Raw genomic sequence first — 24158 nt, 5'->3', positions numbered from 1 at the left:
AATAATGGTGGACGCTATAGGCAGCAAGAAGCTTATATTTTTCACGATTACTGTCAAAAATAGTCATGTATATATCCGCATTACGAATTGTAAACAATTTTTTACAAATCCTCGAATTTCTGTGTTCTATCGATTTGTACAAACACAATGCATTAAATTGTGTAACATATGAAATTGTGACAAATATGTTGTATAATATATAATATACTAAACAAATATTAATACAAATCTGTAATTTAATAAAAGGTCTATATGATATGTTTGATATGATATATTAGAACGTAGACGCCGAAACAACATATCCATCGCGCACACGTACATTGCAATTATATATAGCAATAGTTAATAGTAGTAGCAGTATGCGACGGTAATTTAGAGATAACGGATACTATTTTAAAATAGCAGTACATACCGATATCGTATCATCAATGATAAATTGCGTAATATGACGATAGCTTGGAGATGTCCCTTTTAATAGACCCGTAAGCGGGATCAGCTTCAGTTTCTCTCGATACGACGAATATGAAGCACCACCTCTCTAGTCTGTTGTTCGTTCTGTGCGTCTTGTGTATCGCGAAGCAGTCGGAATGTTACAAGATTCTTGCCATCGTTCCGACACCATCCTACAGTCATCAAATACCGTACCGACAATTATGGCTAGAACTACACAAACGAGGTCACGAAGTTGTGCTAGCCACGTCGGACCCTATACCAAATATCAAATCACCGAATTTTACGCAAATCGATATTAGCCAATCTTACGGAATCATAAAGAAATTAGATTTTGTTCAAATGCGGTTTGAGGGAAAACGCTGGACCTATTTTATCGAAGAAGAAATGTTGCCTATGAGCAAAGTTTTTGCAGAAACTGTGTTCAATTCTACAGAACTGCGGAAGCTGTATGCTCCAGACAGCAACGCAACGTTCGACGTCTTCCTGACGGAGTTCCTATACCTGCCATCCACTTGCGCTTTCGCACATCGATTCAATATTCCAATAATAGGTACGTCTTTAACAATCATTTTTGTACTTATTAGTTTCGTTACCCTTATTTCGTTTTGAAAATCACGAATATATAGTATGAAGCACGTGGAACGTACCCCTTAATACTTTTCGACGTAGAATGTTCCGACATGTGTAAAATGGTCTTTGAATGACTTGTATATGTCTTGTTTGCATGCTCCTATAAAGAACCAATTTTGTCAGATCATGCTGCAGAAACCATCTGAGATATTTTTCATTGAAATTCAACTGGTTTTAGTTATATAGTAGTAGTTTTAATAAAGAATCATACATTAACAGTATAATAGAACGTTACTTTATGCAACCTACTTTCTCAATTGCACTTGGCATATACACGCACACGCACACCAGATCTTCTATGAGAGTGTCAGGAACTTGCAATATAATCAATTGAAGAAACATACCTCTAAATGGTCGTTAAAATTGAAACACATGTTCGCGTCAATAAGCGACAATATAAAGCGTCGTCCACCGAACAGCGCAATGCCTAAGCGGCACCGAAATAGCATCCAAATATTCGAAACTATCACTCATTTTGCAGAAGTATCGAAATTTACTATTAAAGTTACTATTATTACGGCTAGTACTACAAATTTACTATTATTACGGCTGTAATAGCATTGTTACCTATTCGACAAGGAGGAAGATAATAGAAAAAACAGGAAGAGAATGTACTAGGTACATAGAAGCTTGAAGCTAAGAAACAATCAAAATGAATTTCATTAACTATATGTATAAACAGTTAATTAGGAACGAATGGTAATACCATCAATATTTTTCAATGTCAACGCTCCAATATCAGATATTATTTAAAAAAATAGAGAATGTTATCGAATACAAAAATTATAACGGCAATAACATCCATAGAAATACTGACAGACTCCTTAACGTAAATGCAAGACCATAAAATTTTATATACAATATTTATAATTATATATAAAACAATTAAATGTATAAAATTAAATCAACTGAACTAACTGTAAAGTTTAAAAATTTGAAATAATTAGACTATGTAAGTAACACATTTCGATAAGATTACATGTAAGTGAGGTGGACATATCGGTGGCTATTTAATGCAATTCAGACATTGTGTTGTCACGAAGGCGACAGCCTTCATGTTTATAGAAAATCTCATTTTAACTTGTTAACCGTGTCATCCCCCATCCAAAAATTTCTGCAATCGTGAACTCAAAATTTAATGATGGAAAGAAATCTATTTCAATTACGTCAGTTTTAGTGCTTGTAAATGTATGATACAATTTAGTTTTAACGAAAATGAAACTACATGCAAAAAATAAAGGATATCTAAATAGGGAAACTATAATATTATTAGTGAATTATTTATTTTTCCCGGCTAATAAATTAGCGTGCAATAAATCAATCAGATTTGTAACAGTTTGAATAACATAACTCCATTACTTATAGAACTATATTTTAATACCTGGATCCATTTCTATTAAAAATCAAGTATATCATATATTCTACATGTTATAAGATAATAATTATAGAAACGTTTAGATAAGGAGTGATTTGATTAATAGATTAAATCAACCCTCATTACATTTTGCATGACCGTAGGGTTAAGTTCATTAGGATTGGTTGGCTTTAACGAACACGCTCTTGGTGGATTGATCCTACCTTCTCACGAGTACACGTGGGAAATGGAAGACAACACGGGTACGAATCTATCGTTCTTCAAGAGACTGTGCAATTTCGTCACCATGTGGCGTACCATCTACTACATCTATCATGAGATGGTTCCACAACATCAGAAATTGGCAGAGGAATATTTTGGGCCTCTGCCACCATTGCTGGACTTATTGAAGAACGTTAGCATGCTTTTTGTCAATCAGGCAGACGTTATGACACCGGCTCGACCGAAACTGGCGAACATGATCACGTTTACGACTTCCCACATAGAAAAAATTCCGAAAGCTCTGCCTAAGGTAGGGTTTATACAATAACATAAAATTTATGTGTATATTAAATAAGGATTTATCTAGCACAAATACAATTTTATTACTCGTATGTTTAGTAAAATTATAAATAGTACAGAAGGGTAACAGCTAAACTGTAGTATGAAACGATATGACGAATTGGATAAGATGCATTAGATGACTCTATTTTTTTTTACTATTGTTGAAGTTTTTTACTTGCAAATTAACTCATAAATTTTTCTAAACCGGCACCACAAAACTCATGAATAGTAACAGAACCAACTTCCCCTTAGTTATTATTTTTGATGTATAATGAACTCTCTTACACACATGTGTCTTTCATCAGGATGTTCTATTTTGTCATAGGACTTACAAGCATTTCTGGATGGTGCCACAAATGGGTTCATCTACTTCAGTCTTGGTAGTAACGCAAAAAGTGCAACTTTACCACTGGAGATCCGACGCATGTTCTGCGATGTGTTCGCCAAGTTACCGTATAGAGTCGTCTGGAAATTCGAGGAGGATTTTCCCGGGAAACCTGATAATGTTTACATCGGAAAATGGCTACCACAACAAAGCATTCTCGGTATGATCTTATTCTCAATAAAATATTTACACATCGCAGATACTACTCCTCGATGAAAAATGACCAAACGAATCATATTAACCCACAGCTCATCCGAACATTAAGCTGTTCATTTATCAAGGAGGCCTGCAGAGCAGCGAGGAGACCGTCCACTACGGAGTACCAGTTCTTGGTTTCGCAATTTTGGCCGATCAAGATTATCAAGTAGCCAGAATGGAAGCTTTGGGCATTGGCAAATATTTGGAAATTACAACCCTTAAGAAAGATGAACTTGAAAATGCTATTATAGAGCTTATAACTAACAAAAAGTAAGTATAAACTTACTTTTACTTACTTTTTTATAAACTTACGTAAGAGTTTGACACTAGAACTGCCTAATCTTTAAAAGTGACGGACGAGTTTCAGAGTATTCGTTTTTGTAATCACACGATCCTTTTGAAAAGATTTGTTTGGATCCCAATTAATCAGAATTTTTGGAATAAAGTTTCCTGTGTTCTAAAGTATTATTTCTGTAAGTTGGTCGAGACTGTAGATTCATACCAATAACGAAAGGAAGGCAATCAAGTTATTTTCATATTGGAAAGTATTTCAAATGGAAAAGGAATTAATAGAATGAAATTTTGAAATCCTTTTAGCTACTAGATTTTCTAATAAATCTTTCAATGATATTGGTCGATGATAATGTACTATTGTGATTATCGGCTGAACTTATTATGCTTGTTTTCAGGTACAAGGAAAGGATGCTTTACATCCGAAATGTCGTTCGGGATACACCGTACGACCCGGTAGAGAATCTCGCTTGGTGGACAGAGTACGTTATACGAACGAAAGGCGCCCCTCATCTTCGCAGTAGTCTAGCTTTTCAGCCTTGGTATCAACGTTGCGATATGGATATTGTAGTGTTTTTAGCCATCGTAATTTTCTTGATCGCTTCTACTACCCTTCATTTAATTGCCAAGATTCTCGCCTACATTCATAAGAATATCAAATCAACTGAAAAGCAAAAGATAAGCTAAGTATTTATGACGCAATTAATTGAAGAGAGGTACTTATAGCACAATTCAGTCCACGTGACGCAATTGTTCAACATCTCATTTCAACAAATGAATTTTATCTAGTTTCGTTATGGAAATGATCATCTCGCGTTTTGTAATTGGCGAGTTACTCTGGTCAAAAGACTAACCATTCTGGCACGAACAATCTTCCAAATATAAAAAAAAGTTCGATTAAAATTGAAATCCCATTTATACATTGTTAACCTCTTGATTGAGATTTTTTGATGAAGTGTCAAGTTTAGTCTAAATTATCATTAATCGATGATATCATCGCTTTTCTCTCGGCGAATGAGATACCGCAAGCTGAAATTGCATTGAAATCATAGGCATGTCAAAGTGTGGGGTGTTAAAGTATTGATATATATAGATATATTTATACATATGTCTTGCGTTCCTGATGTTGTTTCGTTTATTTCCTAATTTACTATTTTTAATTGTAACGCGTCTTCCGTTATCGGGAACGAAAGCGAAATACTTTATACCTTCTATTACAAGGGATCCATCAGTATTGCTGGCAATATGTTAATCATCTGATTATCGGATTGTCCCTGTTCTTCGCGAAGATATCTCAGTTTAGGCAATAAAAGTCTACACATACTGTTCCGTTAAGTGAAACAAAGCGTTTATGATGATTCATATTGGAATTTAAAAAAATCTAAGGCGTCGCTTTTGGTATTCGAAATAAATTCTCTTTAATTGAAACAAAATTATGTAGAAAAAATCGTAAGACCAAAGATAAATATAGTAATAATTAAAGTAGAGTTATTGAAGGAAAGGATAATCTTTAGTAACGTTCTTACACTGTTTATCTTTATCATTGTATTCCAATACTTTACGTTTGGATTACAGACTTTGACGTTTTATTGTGTACATACAACTAAAGAAGAAATTTTACATAAGTGTAGATCGTTTTAGACTTTGTTAAAAAATTGTGATAAAAATACAAAATGCAGAATTAAATTTATTACCCTGCAAAGTTCGTCTTTCATTTTATTTGTTTGATATATTTTATGGCATATTTTTCTGTAAAGAAATTTCCCTTGATTTTCCCTTACAGGAGATTGGGAATTCCAGTTACAAAAGGGGTAAAAAAGATCAATATTCTTCGTTGAAAAACGATCGCTGCATTTCAGAATCACATTTGACAATTTACTAACGGCATTCATACAAATTACAATACACAATTACAATACTTTGCAAATCTCAAATGGGAAAGATAGATCACACAGATAGATAAAAATGACTGATCTATTTCGTCTTTATAATATAACACATCTTTATAGTAAGAATACTTCACAGAAACATTTCTGTTACGCACATGTATCCTGCACGTTTTATTATATAGAAAATTTAAATAAATATTTCATATTTCTAATACATATCATAATTTTTATACCAGCAAGTCATCCTTGCCATCATTTATCTTACGAGCTAATTATTCTAGTAATCCTTTACTTGGTAGCAAATAATCTTTGCCATCTCTTTTATTTGACATGCAAATTATCCTTATCAGCAAATACATCTCTCGACCCTAGTATCTCGAATAATTCCTCTTATAGTAACAACAAATCTGTACTTGAATAGTATTTTGTAGTATCTCTATAACTATTTAATAAAAATTCGAACAATTTGTGTTCACATGATATCTTTCTTATCTTATTCATAAAACACATTGATAAAGTAGGGTTGTAAGAAATATAGAAAGAAGATTCCATTCGTTAATTACAAAATCGTTCACATTTAATCTTTGCGTATTAAAATTAATGTCTATAGAAATATTCTCAGAAAGAGAAATGATCCGTTATGTTCCGCTATGAGCCATTCTGTTTCATTTTGTTTCTTCTTTAAGCTTCTATTATCCCGTCACAACTTCCGGTTTAAACTGTTCCAGAGCCAGTACCTGAGAGTAATGTCCCTCGATTGTTCCTCTCGAAGAACCTCAACTTCATTTATTGGTGAAGTTGAACGCTTGATTGGAAAGCTAGTTATGAACGATTTAACATTTCCCGCTCAAGTCTTTCCTTAAATTTTCCGCGAAACATCTCATTATCGCATTTAAGCTTTTACCTTATCGATATTATCGATCAAACCTTTTTTACTACACACAGAGTAACGAATATCATAAATAAATAGAAAAAGTTCTTATATTTGATTCAATTTGATTTGCTTCAATCAGAAAAGAAATATGACTCTTCCCAAATGAGCAAATCCATCTTCTACTATATATATAATCATATTTTATGGATAATCCTCAAATGAACGAATATAGAGGGTGTCCAAGACACTAGGCTCGAGAGATGGAGCAGCAAGGATTATTTGCCGATGCAATGATGGGCTGACAAGTATTTGCCAGTAAAATAAGAGGCTACTAAATGTAATTAGCCCGTAAGAAAAAGGATGGCGAGGATCATTTGCAAGTATAAAGAATTGTGATATTTACTAGTGAGTACAAAACTGAGTGTGGTTGATGTGAATGTTTCTGAGTTGACAATGGGTCAAGTATCGCAGGACTGGTGAAGGACTATTGATGAACACTAACCCCAAACTACTCTAAATGAGGCTCTTATAGTCCCCAATACGAGAATTTTTGGCGTGGGAGAAATACACAGATTGGTGGTTTAAACATTTTGAGCTTGCAAAGATCGTGGTCAGTTCAATACGACTGGTAAAACCTCTTCTGCAAGTGGCTACCCCCACGTTACCGACCCTCGAGGTTATGGGGCGACTCGTGAGGGTCTGCACGGGTATTGCATGTGTTTTTGCCAGCGATCATAACACGCAATGAAAGCTTATGAAGCGCGTACTAATACATGCTGGATGTTTTAAGGTTTCGTAAGGTTATTGATGCTGGGTAAGTCAGAATTTCTTAGATTTATAAACGTATAAAGATATAAACGCGTAAAACTATGAATAAATAGAAGAGACAAGGACTGATATAAATTCTGAACATGAGATGAGCATAAGGAGAAATTCTGACTTGGAATCTAAAACTTTGTATATAATAAAACTAACTGACTATATATAATATAGACTGACTGAATATAATAAAAAGACTGATTCAGCGCATTAAAACAAGAAGCGAAGTTCATATAAACACATCCGATATGATCTGGTTTTCGAGTTACAACAATTTTATGATGCTGGACAGTACTTAGATGAACGATTTCCTGGCAAATGGATAAAAATGGTGCTGACCTTATTTCCTGACTAGCTCGCTCTTCAGACCTCACTCTATTCGGTTATTAGTTAAGGGATTGGGTTGGAGTTTACGTCAGTATTTAAAATCCCTTGTTTATAGAACGTCAGTTGATAATGTTGAAACTTTTCGTCAACGTGACAGCCCTAAGTTTCCGATAAATCCGTGTAAGCTGTTCGAACAAGTTCGACAATTTGTGATGCGACGCACTCACGATCCTATCGAAGCTGGAAGTGGTCACTCAAGATAGATAAACAACTATTACAACACGAAACAAGCTGTTACTCGAAAACAAGGTCATATCGGGTATACGTTTAGACGAACTTTTCTTTTTATTGTAATGTGCTAAATCATCTGCTGCTGAGTTTTCCACATGCTCCGACTCGGCTTGTGCAATAAAATATTACGTAATTATGTTATACGATGATATTATACGGTGAAATAATATTTTAAACTTGTACAGTTTAAAGGAATATTAAACGTTTTGCATCAAATTAACGTTCGGTAATGAGGATTTCAGAAGTTCTATGATGTCCCTACTTTAATGTTTTGCAGCATACAAACAGATAGTAATGTTCCGTTTCCAACAAAAGAGTCGCAGAGTAAACGTTCCCTTTTTGTCTAAAAATGCATTTTCCAACGAACAAACAGTTCCATCATGCTTTCGCGATTAATAGCATAACACGTAAGTACGAAAATCCTTTTACGATATATGTGATCGAATTAAGCGAAGTAATTTTGTAGGTAATTAACCTACTTTTGCAACTTCTGTGTTTCTGTTTCTACTAGTATTTAGTTGCTGTATAAGAAACAGTAAGTAAAAGCGTCACATTATGTACTTCATATGTCTTACGTCAATTCACTTAGAGTTATACAATGACAATCACAAGAAAGAACACTTAGAAAATATCAAAAGAAATTCTGTAATTTTAAACCTTGACAATATATATTTATAATTAAACAAATCACGGAACAATAATTAACAGAAGCAATAAGTAGATATAATACAGCAAAGACTACCGTAGTCTTGTAGTAACAACTACAACGTAATTAACGAACTTCTTCATCGCAGTCATCAGAGAAAGATTATCAGAATTCGATGAAAGATGGCATCTTCCGTTCTTTTCGAGCGCTTTCTGCTCGCACAATCTACGCTACAGCGAACTTCTTTGTTTCTGTGTTTGATAACGCGCTGTCCGTGCATCTCGAACGACTTCGAATTGTTCTCGAAGGCAAAGGCAAACGCCTTTAAGGATCGCGATGTCGCCGAACGATAATGGCGCACGACTGTTTGTCAGAAAAGTATCGGAATCAACTTGAGTAGTGATAAACAGAAAAGAAGAAAAAGAAACAAGAATAGTGGAAACTGCTTCGCTATTGTTTCATACGATTTTCTCGACGTTATTGTTTTGTATGTCGTTGCCACGAACTTTTACAATTACACACTGCGAAACATCTTGAAAATCTTCCTGATATTCTTCGATTGTCATACGTATCTTCTCGATTGTATACACTTCAAAAGTTACGTTCGTCTAGTTTCTTTAATCGAATTATCGACTGTTACGGTGGAAACATAAAATCTCGAGCTATTACGCGGATGATAAAAGGAAAGAGTTCACGGAGAGACCATCAAAATTTAATCAAAAATATCCTTCAGAAGTAAGAACTTTAAGAGTATTTATGGATTTCTATATAAGAGGAGTTGTAATAGAAATAAAATAGCCCATATTAATTTTTCAAATTAGCCTCGGACTTTAATAATTTCTAACTTTGTAACAAGTGAATTGAAGTGATTTTTCGTGTTACTTTGATTTTCATATGTTTAATGTCATACGTTCGTTACGTACTATTACATATTACAATATTTGAATCCCTTTTGTATACGTGCATCTTACAATTATTACACAACATTCTTACAATATACGCGATCATGTAGCCTTAGTACCTTTTTATTTTGTAATTTACTGATTAAGAGGAAACATTTATACGTTACCCTGTAAACGGTACATAATTTCTGGTGAATTTTCTGGGCAATAGAAATGTTGTATTATCTATAGCGTTTAATTGTTCGGATGAGAGTATAGTGAGTGACAAATTCTGGAAGAATAAACTTTTGGGTTCCTGTGAGTTTTGCAAAGAATAATAAAACAGAAGCGTTTTGATAGAAGAAGAAGATACGTAGAATAGTAAAACACAAATACTTTCGTCATACTCTTATCATATAATTATGACTTATCGTAATTGACTATTAATATATCATTAATAGTCAATAATTTAGTTTGTGGTTATTACATACAAAAGACACGTAATATACATATATATAGGTATGAGGAAACATCAGGCATAAACAATACCACGTGTTATTACTTACGTATGTAGATATATATGTATATTTGTATTTTCGACCAATCGCGAGGAGTCGCAATTGGTCGCAAACACGTCAACGGGAGTCGTAAATTCCCGTTACGATTACAATAATCGACGCCGCGAATAGATCGATCCCCTGATTTCCGTTGAGATAATAGGGTGGTTGAGTTGGTATGACGCTGCGATTAACAGGGTTATAAAGTTTATATTTCCAACACTTAAGAGTTACACTGAGGCGTATGTATAAGTTAAGTAAGTGATTGATTTAAGGATAGTAACCCGGTAATGACATGTTGACTATTCTAACGATGAAGAATAAGTAAAGTACAGTGACGATGCTGCGTCGGAGGAAAGCTAGCGGTGGGTGTGTCTAGCGCACGGGACCATCGGATTTGTTGATGACAATTTTGGTTAGGAAAGTGAGGGCAGTAGACATTGTTTCTGATTGGATAAACGAAAGTTGGTGGACTAAGAAGGGTCTTAGCCGCCCTCGATAGAAAGTTGCTAGTGGGAAGCATCGTACGTGAGAGAAACTAACTTTCCCGTGTCAAGCTGTAGTATACAATAATCTACAGAAAACGATTTAGAAAAAAGATATTTGTTCAGTCTGAAGGACCTTGGCTAGAAAATTCCTGAGGTTTATGATGGGTCTGTGGCAGCACTCAACAGCAAATACACCACCACTCGACACTAACTAGTGTCGGACGACGGCAGCGCAGTGGTTAGCGTCTTAGGTTACGAACGTTCGGAACCCGGGTTCGAATCCCGGCCACCGGAGTCCGATTTTTCTTCCACGCATTTAGATTAGAAGAAAAACAACAGTACATCTACAGCCAACGCAACAATTATCACGGACAACACTTTTACACCTCAGGTCCTTAAGACTATTGAGGGTACGCAGTAAGGATGAGCGGACATTTGGTTCCCATCTTGCCCACGGTGTATGGCCTGGTCTAGGTAGAGTGTTGCCCGACATAACAATATTTATATATACACATTGTTAAATGTAAACAACATGTATCAGATAATAGCGAAAAGAGTTATGTGATGACGTAACAGCAAAATTTTTCATTTGAAAGTTAGAAAGCTGTAATCTTGATAATTGGTAATAAATCAAGCAGTTTACATTTCTACATCACCAGTAAATCTGTATTTTACTATCGATAATAATTCTAATCTTCTGATCACTTATGTACATCTTTTTCCTTCATATCTTTTCCCTTTCTCAACGCGAGAATTGATTGTAATTTTAATAAATAAATAAAAAAAAGATATCTTTTTCCTTCAGCCATCGTAATTGATTCAAGAACAAAATGTTGACATTAGGATAGATAATAGCACGATGGATAATAAACTGTAGTGCGTTAGTAGTGTCGGGGGAGGATGATAACCATTTACGAAAGGTATAAGGAGGAGCTTTTTAGTGGGTCGGAATTAACATCTCGCTAGCCCCACATATCCCATTAGTTCGGGCTAATGGGTCCCTCGAAAAAAGAAAGTAAGAAAAAGAAAGAAGATGATAACCTAGTCATTTCCATATTGACATTATTATTATATATGTATATAGTCTGGTGTAGATAGGGTCGACTGAGGGAATTCTACATAAAGTTTATTTCACGAAATAACCAGAATTTTATGCCGCCAAGAACTCTAAACGAGAGACTCATGCTTGTATGAAAAATGAAAACTGCTCACATCGTTAAAGACTAGGAAAAACTGATGCCGCCAATGTTACAGAAAGGATTAACATAGACGCGTGGAATATTTAACGCGATAATCTCTTTTCATTTTCCTGTCTACCATTCGTTCTGGCATATTTCTCTTTCTTTCGCGTAATTCCTCTTTATTTTTGTCGGTCTGCAATTTCGTTAGCCTATTTCCAGAAACATTTATCCTTGTTTTTTCATCGTCTAATTCTACCTTAATAAAATTAACCGGATATAGCGGTACTTCTCGCGGGCCTGAATTCTCTGAATTTACTCCTTCCCGGATAAACGATAGCTAATCCCTCTCATGGGATTCCAGAGCACAGATTTTCGGTCTCTCTGCATATATTATACGTAAACGTGATATTTACTCTGGGGAACAAAGATTTCCTTGAGAATATCCAGCCGGCTTCAGGCTCGCCTGAGTTTATTCCGCTCGATTTTTTGACGTCGCGCGTACACCATTACACTCTTTCCTGTTTGCATGGCCCCTCGAAAACCAGAAAGAGAAACCTCGCGTTGAAAGTGGATATCGCGATTGTACGAAACTACAGGTATATCATGTTATTTATAAAAGGGGAATGGACTGCCAAAAGTAAACGCAAATGACACGATACGAAATGTAAGGTAGAAATAAGAACATATCTTCAGGAGTACTAAACTTTGTTAAGACTAAGGTCGAATTATATAGAAGATTTAAATAGGTGTATTGAGTTATACGATTATCCATAAACATTGAAGAAATATTTATAACAATGTTATTAATCCCTTTATCACTAATAACAATTTAATCCTTTTATTAATATAATCTAATATGTATACTAATGATGATTATAGTTACAACGTCGAAGGCTTGACAAACTAAATAAAAACCACGAGCGAAGAGCACGATAAGCAAATTTAAAATCTAATAACCAATTCCGTTTTACCAAACTAACGTCAAACCTATATTTATTTGACCGTGAATGTAAATAGGTATGTATTTTTTCACCTCATTTATATACAACATACACCTCCATTCGATTGTTTTGTACGATGTTCAACGTACGAAATCTTGAAAGTTACATGTACGATGTTATAAGATAATTACTGGAAAGCAACTGCATTAAGCAGAGAACGATGCGTTATTTTGCTTTTCTCTTCGTTTTCGTTAGCTACTGGTTGTATAGAAATGTGTGTAAACGAGATAGGCACTCGAGCATCTACAAGTCGAATTGGTACCTCTTATCTCTAGGCCTTCGTAGCCGGCGCTTTATCTCGTCCTTGGCCGATTCGAACTTCCAATATGGATAGGATATAAAACGCAACATGGATAAATGTCCGTTAAATGAAGTTTTTCCTCGTGAAGCCGAGAATGTTATTTGATGGCACAAAAAAGGAAAAATCGTATAGTATCGTAAGTCGTTTTCATACAAATAAGAACATTTCGAAACAAAACTACGAACATAAGATAACAGATTAACTTAATATTAATGAACTTAACGCTTATAGATCAAGGTAAAATTTTACATGTTTTAATATTATTTTTCTATATACATATCACGTTGTTATATACAAACGATAATTTTTTCTGCTCTTCTACCCATCTTTTTACCCATACTTCTTTAATGTTATACATTTTTAAAATTGAAAACTTATTTGCCCTGATGAATTTTTATCCGCGCTGGCTTATAAATTATTAAAACTTCTAGCCGAAGAAAATAAACATGAATGAAGTCAAAGATATAAAATTGTTTCGGAAGATTTTAATGTAAAATGAATAAAAAATATTGACCAAAAAGAAAACTTTTCTGAGAATAAATCTGTGATAACATCATATAAAAACTTATAAATTATTCTGAACAAATTAATTTATTAAAATGATCGGAATCTTGTACGCAATACTTACGAATATAAATCGTATATGATTTAAGGTGAGCAGAGAGATTTTAACAGCTCCTATCAATTTTTCCAGCGGTTATAACATTTTGCCACCAGGAAGCAGACTTCTTCAATATTCGTGGTCTCTTTGGATCTTTGAAGTCGACAGAGACTATACCAAAATGTTCGCTAGAAATTATAATACGTACTATTAGTCGTTTCCATTGGCATGAATATCCTGTAACTTCTCAAAAAAGATATTTTGCAACATATAAAGTGCAAATCGCTCAGGATACTTGGCTTCTGTATTGATAAATATTAATATGCAGACCTGCATCTTTTATTTAAATCTGTATTTACTGTGTTTCGTGTGTTTTGATAATTAATTAATTTAAAAAAAATGAATAAATTGACGATGTTAATTTTATATCTACGGTTCTAGACTATTTTATGATGTAAAAAAATCACTGTACTCTCATGTTAATTTCGTGATCGCTTACCTGTATCCCCTGTCCCATTCGAAATTATCCAGAAGCGACCATAACATATATCCTTTTACGTTCACACCATCAACGTGAATGGCGAGAAGCATCTGTCTTAAGTATTCGCGATAGTAGAAGATTCTGTCGTCGTCGTTGAGTGTTCCGTGATCGGAAACACCGTTTTCAGTGATATACATTGGTGGGTTGCCGTAATTTGTCGCCAACTGACGGAGGACATATCGGAAACCTTCAGGTACAACCTGAAACGTGTAACAAAAAATTACTGTAACACGCGTTTTATGCATTAATTATTTTCGTGACATATAAGTAACATATGAATAAACACGTATGTTTGTTTGTTAAATTTATCTTAATTTGCACAAAGAAATTTTTACAATTACTAAATTACATGTCGTCTCCTATTACGACAGAAATATAATTATATATATTTATCTATTTCCATAATACCATAATAATCATAATACTTTATGTGTATTATGCATATTTATATTAATTGTTGGTAATTTTTCTGCTAAGAATATAACTATTATCTCGTATAAAGAAAAAGTGTTATTAAAACATACTGTTAAAATATTAGTTCTAAAATATTCCATTTCCCTATAGGATGAAGGATATAGGACGAAGAAAAATTTCAAGTAAAATTTTCCAGTAGAATTTAAAAAGTTTAAATCGCATCTAATTAAATTTTCTCTCGTAACTCTCGATCAATCTTTATTGCTTTCATAACTCGTATAATATACAATACGATAAAAAATCGCAATTATGAAGTTCGAATCTTAAGAATCTTTTCTTTAATAATTCATTCAAACTCTTTTTATTTATTTATTTTTCTTCTTTATTATTTTCTCTATCAAAAGAAATTAAGATCGTTTTTTTAACTACTCAAGTTGCAAACTCAAGACTCAAATGTAAACAGAATACCTTCAACCAGTCAGTAGCTGACGATTTCCAGAAACTATCGATAGTCTCTATCACTCCTTGGTCATCTTCTTGGGATGGTACACGTCCCATAGTACCAGTTGCAACTAGCCTGGATGTGTAATGATTTACAGCCATAAAGTCTGAGGCTCCACTGTAGCAATAAAAATAATATTAGACATAATTACTGATAGTAGATGTTTGTTTCACCGTACACTCCAATTTCGCCTCAAAAAGAATAAAACAATTCAATACTTTATATATTTGATCCACTCTGCATCGAACGTGGGTAGACGAGATTTCATGTAACCTTGCTCTGCGCTCTTGTTGGCCACCAATTCTTTCATCATAAGTGGATAATCGCCCTCCTTGGAGTATATCGGGTGCATGCTCCAACCAACGTTGAATTGAAAAGACGTTTCCGCAGCATCGGCAGACTCAGGATTTTTCGGCATATAGGCGCTTAAATTGATCAGAACACCAACTTGTCCCCCATAGTTCTTCTTAAATTCACTCTCGTAGATCCTATAGGCTCTGGCGTGCGATTTCAACACGTTATGCATGCACAAGTACTCGCCGAATCCATGTAGAGTTTTACCAGGAGCGTGTATACCAAGGCTGTAGCCATTTTTACAAAGAGCGATGGGCTCGTTTATCGGAATGAATTTCTTCACTTTCGATCCATATTCGCGGAATACGACTCTCGCGTAATCGCCGAACCAGTCGACCATTTCATCGTTCAACCAGCCTCCCATTTCTTCTAAAACTTGCGGATGGTCCCAATGGCAAATTGTCAATAATGGTTCGATGTTGTTTGCTATGAGCTCGTTGATCACATCATGGTAGTACTGGACGCCATCCTTGCTGATTTTGTTCGGGAAACCCGTCGGCAGGATTCGTGTCCAGCTCACGGAGAAACGGTACGAATTGAACTGTTGCAATGTAAGAAGAAAATTAGCTGGTTTTGTTACTATCTACATATATCGGCAGTTTTGATGACCAAATATCAGTGGTGACTGGTACTTCGATCCCGAATTTCATGAGTGTAACAGTCACGAATACATGGGTTCTGGATTTCCATGGACCTAATTGGGTTGTTAAAATAGTAAAGTCTAAGTTAGGAGATTTATTTGTGTAAAAGGGATACGTAGTTACGTGAAGATTTACGAGTTCTGTTGATCTGAATTTTGACGCGAATCAAAGCAGTATTGAAATAAATTGGACACTATGTGAGAGGCTACAATACAAGTTTGATAGAATCAATGTCATTAATTTAGATTATTCAATTTATTACGATAGTTCTATTGTGCTAAATGTAGAAAAGTTCGAGTCGTATAGAAATGTGTTAAATTATACTGGAAACTGAAACGTGTCACTCGAAAGTGAAGCTTTTTAAATCGAGCAACAACTGGCACGTTTCGAGCAACTCCCTAACTTAGAAGTGACGTTTTGACATATGTAATTCCGTGTAAGTTGGGTGAATTACGTACAGCAAATTCGCGGATAATTCCAAAGGAGGAGGTTTCATTCTTTTCCTATAATATTCAACAATTACAACACGTATCCGGTATAATTAATTGCTATCAAGAGTTACCATTTTGTTGCACATTGTTATAAAATTATTCCTTATCTACTTAAGCTTTCGATCTGATCAGAATACAAAGTGCCTATAAATAAATAAACAGTAAAAAATTTTATTATGTATACGTATACAGCAATTATTATATTGATTCTACTGTATAATATGAATGAACCCATTATTCGTGACATGTTATGATATATATCAAAACAACTTTGCACACTTAAGCTAAGAAATAAATTTAACCGATTATATCACCAATAGTTTTATAAAATATTACATATTATTAACTAATAGAACATGCGAATAGAGATACAAGAGATCGAAGGAAACAGTTCAACTCAAAGCTACAGGACTGCGAGTAGAATAAGCATCCTAGAGACTATAGTAAACGACGCATTTATACAAAATATTAGCAGCGTATTACGATATATTTACCCCAAGCTTCTTCAGAATAGCAATATCCTCCTTGTATTGATAATAAGAGTTTGCAGCAATATCTCCCGTGTCGTTGTTGTAAACGCGGCCTCTACCATCATGAACGAATCGATCCCAAGTACTTTCTCCTTTATCTACGTTTCCAACGTGAAAGGAAAATTATTTGAAAAATTCACAGATTTGGAAGTCTGAATTAAAATTTGATCAACCTACCGCTCACATTCCAGGCACCTTCTATTTGATATGAAGCTGTCGCAGCTCCAAAGAGGAAGTTGGGCGGGAATTTCAAATATTTGTCCTGATCTTCTGCATCTTCAGCACATACAGAGCTAAAAAAGAAGGAACATTTAAAAAATGATCGTTTGAAAAACTGTATTGAATCGATCGTTGAAGAGTCGATCGTCACGATTCTAAATGGAAAATATATTTATTTACTGAATCTTCAGTAACGTAAAAATGTTGAATGTCAATTCTGTGAAACATAGCTAAGTGTAAAACAGAGAAAAAGGTAAATAAAATTGCCTGTTTAAAAGTACGGATTATGAAAATATCGATTAATAGAACGATTGATTATCAAAACATTGATTAATGGAAAATTTGAGAATAGTCATTCGTAAGAAAGATTAAAAAATAAAAATTGGAACTGAACAAAATTTGATATATTTTCACTTAAAAACTTTGTTTCTGCTTAACATAAATATTGGAAAAATTTTCTTAAAGAAGAATAGAAAATTAAGTACTCACATTGCAAGTAGAAGAAGAATGCTGGATCCCAGGGAGAGCGTAGTTGACATGTTTGCTTGAAAACTATAAATGCATCCACAATTCTTACAGCTTGTTTATATATATAACATGTTGCTTCCACATGTTATCGAATCTTATTGATAATACGTAGCTCTTGGAATATTTGTACATTCACGTGCCTACTCACAAACCCTGCATTCAAGTCGATGTGTTTTTAATTTATCATTTTGTTTAAGGATCTTATCAATATCTTCACATAATCTCGATATCTAAATAATCTTCACATTATTTTTTAGATAATTTCTTATCAATTTACTTTATTTTATTAGTCTTTGAAACATTTTATAATATCTCTTTAATAATAACATTTGTAATACTATAAAACACTTCCAGACAAATACATATATATTTCCTCCTATAAACTTCTATGTAAACATATTTGCTTTTTGTTTAAAAAATAAACAAACTATATACATATTTAGACAACTTATATTAAACTACGAATATTAAAACAGACTATGAATTTTTATGCATGTAAAGTATAGTACTGATACTAATATTTAACATCTTGTTATCAACATAAATTTACCAGTAACATTAACCAGTAACTAACGCTTCTTTGGTAAAAAAATGTCAAGTTCGCAAACTCTACGTAAAAGGCTAATTTGCGTGTGACACTAACGTGGTGTCACAGGACACTAACATTTGGCCTGCGTTTGTTTATACATACGTTGATAGCTGCCGGACGTGAAGGTGTTACGTAAGTGAGAGACATGGCAGATAGAAACAAGACAAACGGACGCATTTAAGAGGCATTCGCCGAAACGCGTCGTTTCTCCGTTCGAAATACCTCGAGAAAAATCATTCCAGCGGGTAATACGTATCCTGACAGGTAATCTCCGCGAAACATTCGGCTATAAGGTTATATAAGCTGGATAGAAAAATACGCGTGGAGGTACGAAAACTTTGTTGCCGCGAAGATACCACCTACCGCCTCCCTTTCTCCTTTCTCCATTTTGTTTCTCGATATCCCGATACGAAATACGTTGTACGTTCGCCGTGCCGTGCACAGGAGACGCAGCTTTACGGCAGTTTGCAAAGAAAGTGGATCACAGGGTATTCTCTTCGGCAGAGAATAGGGAACATTATACGAGCGACAGTCGCTGGAAGAAATCGGGTCCGCCGTAATTCCGTCATGCGAACGACAGTCATTCGAACGTTGCACGTGAATGCAGCCTGCACGTGATCGAGACATACGCAATCAAGGTCGATTGCGGGTAATTTTTTCTCTATTTAAATAGATGAGTGTCGTAGGTTATCTTTAAAGTCGAGTGCTCGACAAACTTTTGTGATAGGGTCTGATAAAATGATAAGAAACATATAAAAGAAATAATTTTATAAATAAGATGTTTGGAATTAAACCGGTCAGCACCATTTTTCCAAAAGCATCTTAATTTTTGTATTGGAATACATGGTTAGTGATCAGTACATATTTAATTCTTTCAATTGCTTGATCCTTCTCCTTCTCGTTATTCACAAATTATTAATAGTTTGCGAATGTTTATGTGCATTTACATTTTCGCGAATACAACTAGAGAAATACAACGTAAATAGAAATGTATCCTACCTAGTGAACATAAAGTTCGCTACAACTCAGGTATTATAGGTACTTCGGATATTCTATATATTCTTAACAATGGTATGGGGAACTGAGTGATAGAAAAATGCACGAAATTTGCATAATATGCAAAACTATAGGAGCGTTCTCAAATTTTCTTTCGTGGAAGAAACTTTATTAAATAAATAGTTTTTCAATACTATATCAAACATGGTAATCACGGTAACCATAAAATATAAGAATTCAAAGGTTTGGATCGTTTTATAGCTATGAGACGCAGTCTTATACTCGTAAGATACTCGCTACAATGTATTGGGTCGGCAACTAAGAGATTGCGGATTTTGTCAATACCGCCTAATGGCAAAGTCCGCAATCACTTAGTTGCCGACCCAATAATACCGGATGGCGATCGAACTTATTACACAACCTAATATAATAGATGGTCCTTTTTCAAATTTCTTTCTTAGCACAACAATCGCGAAACAGTTGAATTTTATTGATAAAATAAATCTCACCGTAATTCGACGAAAATCTGTTACATTTATTAGAGTAACTGACGTTTTGTTAAAATCTTTTCCTCCACAACGGGAGATTTTCGTCTGATGCTACCGGCGGCGTCTCGATGCCGCTAGAGGAAACGCGATGGAATTTTCTGCGCTGACGTACACCTCCGACCTTCTTAATTGAAATATGATTAAGAAATGTTGCCGCGGCATCCAGAGCTTTCCCATTTTGTTAATTGTCTCGGCTAATTCACCTCTTTCTTGCGGATAATGTGATAAAAACGTTTTCGTCGCGTTTCGGGTCAACACGGAGAAATGTTCGATAGATAAAGTGCTGCCGATTGGCTATGTACGTATATACGATTCTTTGAACTCGCGGAACATTCAGATAGAATTCTACGATACCCTTTCCTATCGCAACTCGATTGTGACGAGAAATTGATCGTGGAAAAATTTTAAAGAGGTTCGATGGTAACAGAGTACGAATAATCAAGCATCGAGCGTTGATTAAAGGTACTTCTTACCGATACAACGTTAAATTGCGAAGAAGAGGTAAGATCTTCCGTATATGACTTATGTGATAGATTTGCTAGGAAAATGACGCAGAGGAAAGTTGAATATTATAAGTTTCTAGTAAAAGAATTGTTTTTTGATATACATATTAGATCGCGGATTACTTTCACAATGCAGCGGGAATTATTACAGTTTCGTCAAGATTTACGATATTTGAAATTATTGGAATTTTATTGTATTACTAATATCCGAATGTAAATTGTCTGGATATTATATTTGGAAAATTGTTTTCTATGAATAACCGTTAAATAATTTCAAGAACGTAAAAACACGCGTATATTATCGAAATTTTGTTATTAAAATGATAAAAATTTCGAAGTGATTCGGCTAATAAGATATTTAATTCATTGGCAGAGGATAATAAACAAAATGATATATTCGTTGTTCATTAAATAAATCTAACGCGTAGAAATTTATTAGCGAATCAGGTACTTTCACTCCATGATAGAAATAATTAATCGAACGATCAAGAAATTAATCTGTGACAATAATTTGAATACAACATTTTTGTCTAATTGTACAAAATATCCTAACAAGTAGCTGCAAGTTTTACTCTGTTCTACTCATCCGTTAACATTTATTAATTGATATACTGACCAACATGAAACAAAAATCAGATAATTTTATGTGTATCGCGATAACGAAGGACGATATTGTAAATGCTGTATTATCGCGTTGCTTGGACAAATGATCGAACTTGAAGATAACATTAATCCTGGCTTTATTTCCCGATTACCGTATGCATTGATTATACTCGAAATTCCACTTATCGTAGGCCAATCCGTTCGTAAAGGACAGCAAAACTGCATTCTATGTCGTCGTTGAATTTATGTTTACGTATCCTCTATACATACTGTTCGATCGAAAATTTATATCGAACAAATCACACGAGCACGATTGATAGAATGACGAAAATGATAAATCGAATAAACGAGAAGGATAAATCAAATAAATGTGGAAAACGGAATGGGACAGAGTTGAAACGAAATAGAACTGTCGTTGAATGATTAAAAGTAAAATAGATGTCACAATACCACGTTGCAACCACAGCAGATACATTCGTTGTATATTACGACGCTGAATATTTGAAGTAACTTTTAAAGAGTATCACCGCTTCCATGCCACGAGACTTTCAGTAGAATTCGTAGACCGTAACATTTTTAGGAAGGAAAATTATTAATGCACCAGTAAGTTTATCTAAAGTTAGTGAAATATAAAGTTTTTCCAAGTTATTCGAGTTTTTAAAAAGAAATTCCGCTGTTGAAACGTATTTCAAAAGGGTGCTTCTGCATTCTCTGTCTACCCTTTCTTCCCTAATAATAAAAATATTCGTAAACGTTATCGTATAAAAAGTTGAATCGATTCCTTACGCAATTATAATTTAACCGCGAATGTGTGTTTTGAAATAATATATTACAAGAACACAATTCCCTCTTTTTCGTGGTTTTCATTTTACTGGATGTAGCCGTCTCTTTTCATTCCTATAAATCTTCCTATTGAATATTTTTCGAAAATAAATTCATTTTCCTTTCCTTATGAATCACTTTTCGGAGCCTCAAAATCTTAAGATGTATTTTTGCTTAAAATCTGTTGCTAAAACTTAGCTACATATATAGTAAAGGCACATCTAAAGAAGAAGAATTGCAGATATACTGAAATGTATGCTAACGAGAAAACATAAATCGTAGTTAAGTGTTGTACGATTTATAGCCATGATATAAAAAATCAAGAGAGATTGTTTGCATCTTATCGATACATTCGATGTCGACCAACATGCTGCCTGCTTCGCTTTATCTTGAAAGCACATCCACCAACTGTGGATTATTATTCATTTATGAGACATATGAAAGTGCAAAATTGCACAGAATCCACGTAATACGAAAGAATGTCTAAAATATCTAAAATATAGTGATTCCTATAATATTTCGTAGGTGATTCAACCTTCTACCGAGATACTATCTTTCAGTTGACCGATTAAAATTATTTATTATAAACTTGGCTTATACAACTGCACATCGAACGATCCATAACATAATTGAACAATTAAAGCAAATTCAGAAATCGATTTACATTTAATAGCTTTTCGTTCTTTGATTATTTACATATTAAAGCAAGAAATATTTTTCATTCGAAATACCTTTTGGTGTTCCAAAGATTTTCACAAAATTTGATAATCGATGGTAATCGACAAGTAATCGCTTCTAACGTAAAATCACGAAACCGCAATTTCTTATGAAACAGTTCACAATAACGTACATTTTTTAGTACAAGTAGACACTCGAGACTGGACGGTGTTACCGAGAAACTAAAACTAAACAATCTCTCCTTGAGGCTCTACTTATATGGATATCTCTATATGTATGAATATACGTGTCTCTGTCACTGGCGCACGCTGACAGAACAATTCTTCAGTGGAAATCGCCTAACAAAGATTATATTCTGTTAAGTTTTGAATAGTTCCTTCATGGTAAAGAAAACTATGACTCAGTAGTTTGTAATATACATACATATATCATTTACATACATATATCACAATATATCACTTCCCTTTCGACGATATGTTGTGCAATAATAGTTAAAAATATGCACATTCTGATACAGTATGCTACAATGTGTCACGCAGTAAATATTTATTTCATATTGTAATATATTGCATATACATTGTAGTAATTGAACTGAATTAGAAATAATACAAGTATATGATTCTATCTAAAAATATATGTCGAAATAAGAATTTGAAAGATGAGAATTCTATGAAAAATCTTGAATAAGTATATTAAATTATTTAAAATATTTCTAACAAATGCTAAAGTAAATTTCGAACGAAGAAGATGAGATTGAAGGGGCTATAAATTTAATCAGTAGAAATCAGTATTATATAGTGTACAAAATACTATTAATATTCTCGACAGGATTGTAAAATGTATATAGATATACAAGTGCGTGAGTGATTTCCAATGAATAATTTAACATGCAATGCTCGACAAGATCGTGCGGTATTATACATACATTGTAATGAAGAGGAATTTTATTTGTATCGATCATAACATTTAGTGGCTATCCGTACGTGTAAAAGCTGACGTTCGATCGGTATCTGATTTTCTCTATTATCGAGTTCTTCGATATATACCACGAATATTCCATGGAGAATTCCCGGAGATACGAAAAATGGGAATTTTTATAGTTTCAATTTATCAGTAAACAGAATAAAATCTATTAATCTGAGAGTTTCTATCTAATCTGACGAAATCTGTTAATCTGACGAAAAACATATATGGCCAAACTGATAACTCCTTCGTTCAACGTGAGATTCGTAATAACTACATTTTTAAGATTATATCTTTCTATCTTCTATTTACGATATCCGTAACATTTTAAAAACTTTATAAAATACACGTCAAGTATTAAACAAGAAAAGGTTTAATTAGTCACCAGTTTAATCTGCTATACAAATATTGTATTAAACTCTACTTCAGTAATTTTTCATTGCAATCACAATAAAATGTACTTACATAATGGTATCATAAATCCTGCCCACAATAAAAATAACTT

The 24158-nt window shown here is 34.0% G+C and overlaps 2 protein-coding genes across 19 annotated transcripts in view; one reads left to right on the top strand and one right to left on the bottom strand.

Moving 5' to 3' along the window:
• The window catches only part of LOC126874972 (myrosinase 1), a 110057-nt gene extending 87126 nt beyond the window's left edge, over positions 1–22931 (bottom strand). For 12 of the 18 annotated variants that reach the window (XR_007693154.1, XR_007693153.1, XR_007693152.1 and 9 more), the window contains exons 1-8: positions 22744–22924; positions 17913–17975; positions 17382–17497; positions 17169–17302; positions 15407–16083; positions 15155–15305; positions 14231–14472; positions 13759–13919 (exon numbers count right to left, since the gene is read on the bottom strand). Coding sequence is in view for 6 of the 18 variants with exons in the window: in XM_050637623.1 (XP_050493580.1) it covers positions 13799–13919; positions 14231–14472; positions 15155–15305; positions 15407–16083; positions 17169–17302; positions 17382–17497; positions 17913–17962 (1491 nt within the window). In the remaining 12 variants the exon portion in view is untranslated. Of the gene's footprint in view, positions 1–13362; positions 13920–14230; positions 14473–15154; positions 15306–15406; positions 16084–17168; positions 17303–17381; positions 17498–17912; positions 18191–22743 lie in introns of those variants that run through there. The other 6 variants (XM_050637623.1, XM_050637581.1, XM_050637593.1 and 3 more) reach the window with 6 other exon arrangements.
• LOC126874907 (UDP-glycosyltransferase UGT5-like) lies at positions 483–9925 on the top strand. The gene is made up of 5 exons (XM_050637411.1): positions 483–1003; positions 2602–2969; positions 3327–3546; positions 3635–3854; positions 4274–9925. Exons 1-5 carry the CDS (start codon positions 523–525, stop codon positions 4560–4562), a joined length of 1578 nt encoding a protein of 525 aa, XP_050493368.1. The 5' UTR covers positions 483–522; the 3' UTR covers positions 4563–9925.
• Positions 22932–24158: the final 1227 nt, after the last annotated feature.

This window comes from Bombus huntii, chromosome 2 (assembly GCF_024542735.1).
Source record: "Bombus huntii isolate Logan2020A chromosome 2, iyBomHunt1.1, whole genome shotgun sequence".
NCBI classification, from domain to species: Eukaryota; Metazoa; Arthropoda; class Insecta; order Hymenoptera; family Apidae; genus Bombus; species Bombus huntii.
The sequence above is the reverse complement of the archived record's forward strand: the minus strand, read 5'-3'. Positions and strand labels throughout refer to the sequence as shown.